We start from the raw sequence: 4460 nt of genomic DNA, 5'->3' as shown, positions 1-4460 counted from the left end.
GCTGGAGTGCAATGGCGCAATCTCGGCTCACCGCAACCTCCGCCTCCTGGGTTCAGGCAATTCTCCTGCCTCAGCCTCCTGAGTAGCTGGGATTACAGGCACGCGCCACCATGCCCAGCTAATTTTTTGTAGTTTTAGTAGAGACGGGGTTTCACCATGTTGACCAGGATGGTCTCGATCTCTTGACCTCGTGATCCACCCGCCTCGGCCTCCCAAAGTGCTGGGATTACAGGCTTGAGCCACCGCGCCCGGCCCTAAAATGGCTTTTATCCAAAAGACAGGCAGTCACATGCTGGCTAGGATATGGAGAAAAGGGAACCCTCACACACTATTGCGAATGTAAATTAGTTCAATTACTATGGAGAACAGTTTGGAGGGTCCTCAAAAACAAAAAAAGAGCTACCATATGATCCAGCAATATACCCAAAAGAAAAACAATCTGTATATCAAAGAGTTATCTGCAGTTTCATGTTTATTCTCCACAGCCAAGATTTGGAAGCAACCTAAATGTTTATCCGCAGATGAATGGATAAAGAAAATGTGGTACATTATACAATGGAGTACTATTCAGCCATAAAAAAGAACAAGATCCTGTCATTTGCAACAACATGGATGGAACCAGAGGTCACTATAAGCCAGGCACAGAAAGACAGACCTCACATGTTCTCACTTATTTGTGGGAGCTAAAAATTAAAACAGTTGAACTCATGACGATAGTGCAATGATAGTTACCAGAGGCTGGGAAGGGTAGTGGGAGAGAAGAGGAGAGGGGACAGCTAATATAGAGGGCACAAAAATATAGTTAGACAGAACAAGCAAAATTTAGTGTTTACTAGCATAACAGGGTGACTAGAGTGAACAATAACTTATTATACATTTTAAAATAACTGAAAGAGGTTGGGTGCAGTGGCTCACACCTGTAATCCCAGCACTTTGGGAGGCCGATGGGGGTGGATCACCCTGAGGTCAGGAGTTCGAGACCAGCCTGGCCAACATGGCAAAACTCCATCCCTACTAAATGCAAAAAAATTAGCTGGGCATGGTGGCAGGCACCTTTAATCCCAACTACTTGGGAGGCTGAGGCAGAAGAACTGCTTGAACCTGGGAGGTGGAGTTTGCAGCAAGCCAAGATTGCGCCACAGCACTCCAGCCTGGGCAAAAGAGTGAGACTTTGTGACAAAAAAGTAGAAAGACTAAGAATGCTGAAAAGGCAAAGACAACCTTCATGATTCTCCCCAGCCCCCAGACTCTGCCAAGAGTACCCTTACAATCTGAAAGGGTGCAGGGAGGAGAGAAAGGGCATTCAACAGCTCTACAGTAAAGAAGAAGCCACATCTCACCTGTTCCAGATATTAAGACAGCCACTCTGGCCTTTTTTTGTTCAACAGAGAAATGATTTTTCAGGGAACCATTCTTCAACACTGACCCATTTATTTGCATGCTTTCAATCAGATTCTTGACTTTCACACGGGGGGAACCTTCATTTCAAGCAAATCCATAAATAACAATTGTGAATTAACAGGAATAATGGAAAGAAAAATATTTTATGAAAACTTTAGGGTATATTTTATTCTGAACATAAGATAATGCAAGGACTAAAATGAACAACACGTTTGTATCACTTAACACTACTCATTCATAAAAACTTCCAAAAGGTGAACATATGTAATTACTTCAACTAAGAGGTACAGATTACTAACTTGAAGCACACAGTGGATCTATTATTGCCTGCCAGTATTCTGCCCATACTCCCCAAATCTTCCCAGTGAAACCACCCACGGTAGTGCCATGACCTCCTGGTCGTGGGGGTAAGCATGTGACCCAGCAAAGCCATTTAAAGAATTGATATGGGATGTTAAGAAAGAAAAGAGTCTCTCTTTCTTATTGTAACGTGAGCTGAAGGATGCGATCTTTCTGACCCACTTGAAAATGAATCCTACACAATACAGGAAACAAAGGCAGATACAGGTAAAGTCAACAAGGTCTGATTTGTTATTTATTTATTTATTTATTTAAGATGGGGTTTCACCCTGATAGCTAGGCTGGTCTTGAACTCCTGACCTCAGGTGATCCACCCACCTCGGCCTCCCAAAGTGCTAGGATTACAGGCGTGAGCCACCGCACCCAGCCTGATTTATTTTTCTATTTTTTATTTTTGTGAATCTTCTATGGATCATTCTAATTTTAGTATACATGCTGCCGAAGTGAGCATGTGACATCTGTGTTAGTGAATCTGAGTGGATTTTCTGCCCCTCTGCCAAGTTCTAGCACTTCTAGCAGAGTCCTGACTGATACAGCACTTGTCAGGGTGCTCGCTTGCTATTCCTTGAATTGAGATGAGTGACACAGCAAAGCCGCGAGGTCCTGTGTGTAGGGATATTACTTTGGGAAGTGATCCTGTGGGGTGTGGCTATGTATGCGTGAATTCTCCAAGTTCTGAGGCAGAAATGAAGAGATATTTGGTATCCCTGGGGCTGATGCTGCCATATTACATCTGTGTAAAGATTATTGCCATAGCTATGGCTGCACTAAAAGGTGGGCAGAAAGCTTGTGAGGCAAGGCTGAGGTATAGCTAAAATTATATGTCTAAAAACGAGTAAGGAGCAAGTACCTACCTTCAGCTCGTGCAACTACGCTGCCAATCACCCAGGCTTCTTCCTTTTGCTGCTGGATATCCCTCAGAATCTGCTCTGTCTGCTCCTTTGATACCACAAGGGCAGCGCCAACCCCACAGTTAAATGTTCTGGCCATCTCTTCCTCAGAGAGGTGTCCTTCCTGCTGTAACCAAGAGAAGACCTTGGGGATCCTCCAGGTCTGAGCATCTGAAAATAGACATGAATTGTTTGATTATCTTACCGCCTCACACAAAGTACAAAAGTACGCACATATTCAAAGACATGGAAACTATAATCAGGCTCTGCTATTTTATGTAGGGCAAAGCTAGAAACCGCCTCTGAGAACTTTTTATTTGAAATTCATTTGTGCCTTAGATATTAAGAACATTTTCTTGTTGACATACTTGGCCAGTACTCACAATTGGGTGAGGTTTTGTGCCACATTAACTAACTAGACCCTTAGACATTCCCTAACGGATTAGATGAGCTAGTAGCTGAGTTCCAGCAAAGGCCAGTATACTATCCTTTTTTCTTTTTTTTGAGACAGTCTCATGCTATTGCCCAGGCTGGAGTGCAGTGGCCAGATATCGGCTCACTACAGCCTCCACCCCCCTGGGTTCAAGTGATTCTCCTGCCTTAGCCTCCTGAGTAGCTGGGACTATGGGCATGCACTACCATGCCTAGCTAATTTTTGTGTTTTACCATGTTGGCCAGGCTGGTCTCAAACTCCTGACCTCAGGTGATCCGCCTGCCTTGGCCCCCAAAAGTGCTGGGATTAGAGGCATAAGCCATTGCACCCAGTTGCCATGTATACCATCCTTTTGTGAATGTTTGGTTGGGTATTCCCAATGACCAAAATGCACCCAAAGTACAATGCAAAACTAGATAGCTTATCTGCATGTTTAGAGAAAATGCATACATTATTCAAGAAAAGGTATGCTAATGGAAGGTAGATCAACACCCTGTCCCTCTCATTCATTTTAAAATTTAGACTTCCTAGGTCTGCTATAAGAATTCTTGGCCAGGCGTGGTGGCTAACGCCTGTAATCCCAGCACTTTGGGTGGCCGAGGCAGGCAGATCACAAGGTCAGGAGTTCGAGACCAGCTTGACTAACATGGTGGAAACCCTGTCTCTACTGAAAATACAAAAATTAGGCGGGCATGGTAGTGCATGCCTGTAATCTCAGCTACTAAGGAGGCTGAGGCAGGAGAATCGCTTAACCCCGGGAGGTGGAAGTTGCAGTGAGTCAAGATCACGCCACTGTACTCCAGCCTGGGTGACTGAGCAAGACTCTGTCTCAAAAAAAAAAAAAAAAAAAAAAAAGAATACATAAAGAATACATTCTCTTGGCTGGGTGTGGTGGTTCATACTTGTAATTCCAGCACTTTGGGAGGCCAAGGCAGGCGGATCACGAAGTCAAGAGATTGAGACCATCCTGGCCAACATGTTGAAACCCTGTCTCTACTGAAAATACAAATATTAGCTGGGCATGATAGCGCATGCCTACAGTCCCAGCTACTCGGGAAACTGAGGCAGGAGAATCACTTGAACCAGGAGCAGAGGTTACAGTGAGCCAAGATTGCACCACCGCACTCCAGCCTGGCAACAGAGTGACACTCCATCTTAAAAAAAAAAATTCTCTCACGCCTGTAATCCCAGCACTTTGGGAAGCCGAGGTGGGTGGATCACAAGGTCAAGAGATCGAGACCATCCTGGTCAACATGGTGAAACCCCGTCTCTACTAAAGCTACAAAAAATTAGCTGGGCATGGTGGCGTGTGCCTGTAATCCCAGGTAATCAGGAGGCTGAGGCAGGAGAATTGCCTGAACCCAGGAGGCGGAGGT

The 4460-nt window shown here is 44.8% G+C and overlaps 1 protein-coding gene across 4 annotated transcripts in view; it reads right to left on the bottom strand.

The window, feature by feature from the left end:
- GART (phosphoribosylglycinamide formyltransferase, phosphoribosylglycinamide synthetase, phosphoribosylaminoimidazole synthetase) overlaps positions 1-4460 on the bottom strand; it is a 41765-nt gene that overhangs the window by 4956 nt on the left and 32349 nt on the right. For all 4 annotated transcript variants that reach the window (XM_032276611.1, XM_032276610.1, XM_032276612.1 and 1 more), the window contains exons 17-18: positions 2616-2822; positions 1341-1478 (exon numbers count right to left, since the gene is read on the bottom strand). In XM_032276611.1, the coding sequence (XP_032132502.1) occupies positions 1341-1478; positions 2616-2822 (345 nt within the window). The remainder of the gene's footprint in view (positions 1-1340; positions 1479-2615; positions 2823-4460) is intronic.

The sequence above is a fragment of the Sapajus apella genome, unplaced genomic scaffold (genome assembly GCF_009761245.1).
Source record: "Sapajus apella isolate SASKATOON/1434 unplaced genomic scaffold, GSC_monkey_1.0 scaffold8, whole genome shotgun sequence".
Classification (NCBI taxonomy): domain Eukaryota; kingdom Metazoa; phylum Chordata; class Mammalia; order Primates; family Cebidae; genus Sapajus; species Sapajus apella.
Note: the sequence above shows the minus strand (reverse complement) of the source record. Positions and strands in the feature narration are given on the sequence as shown.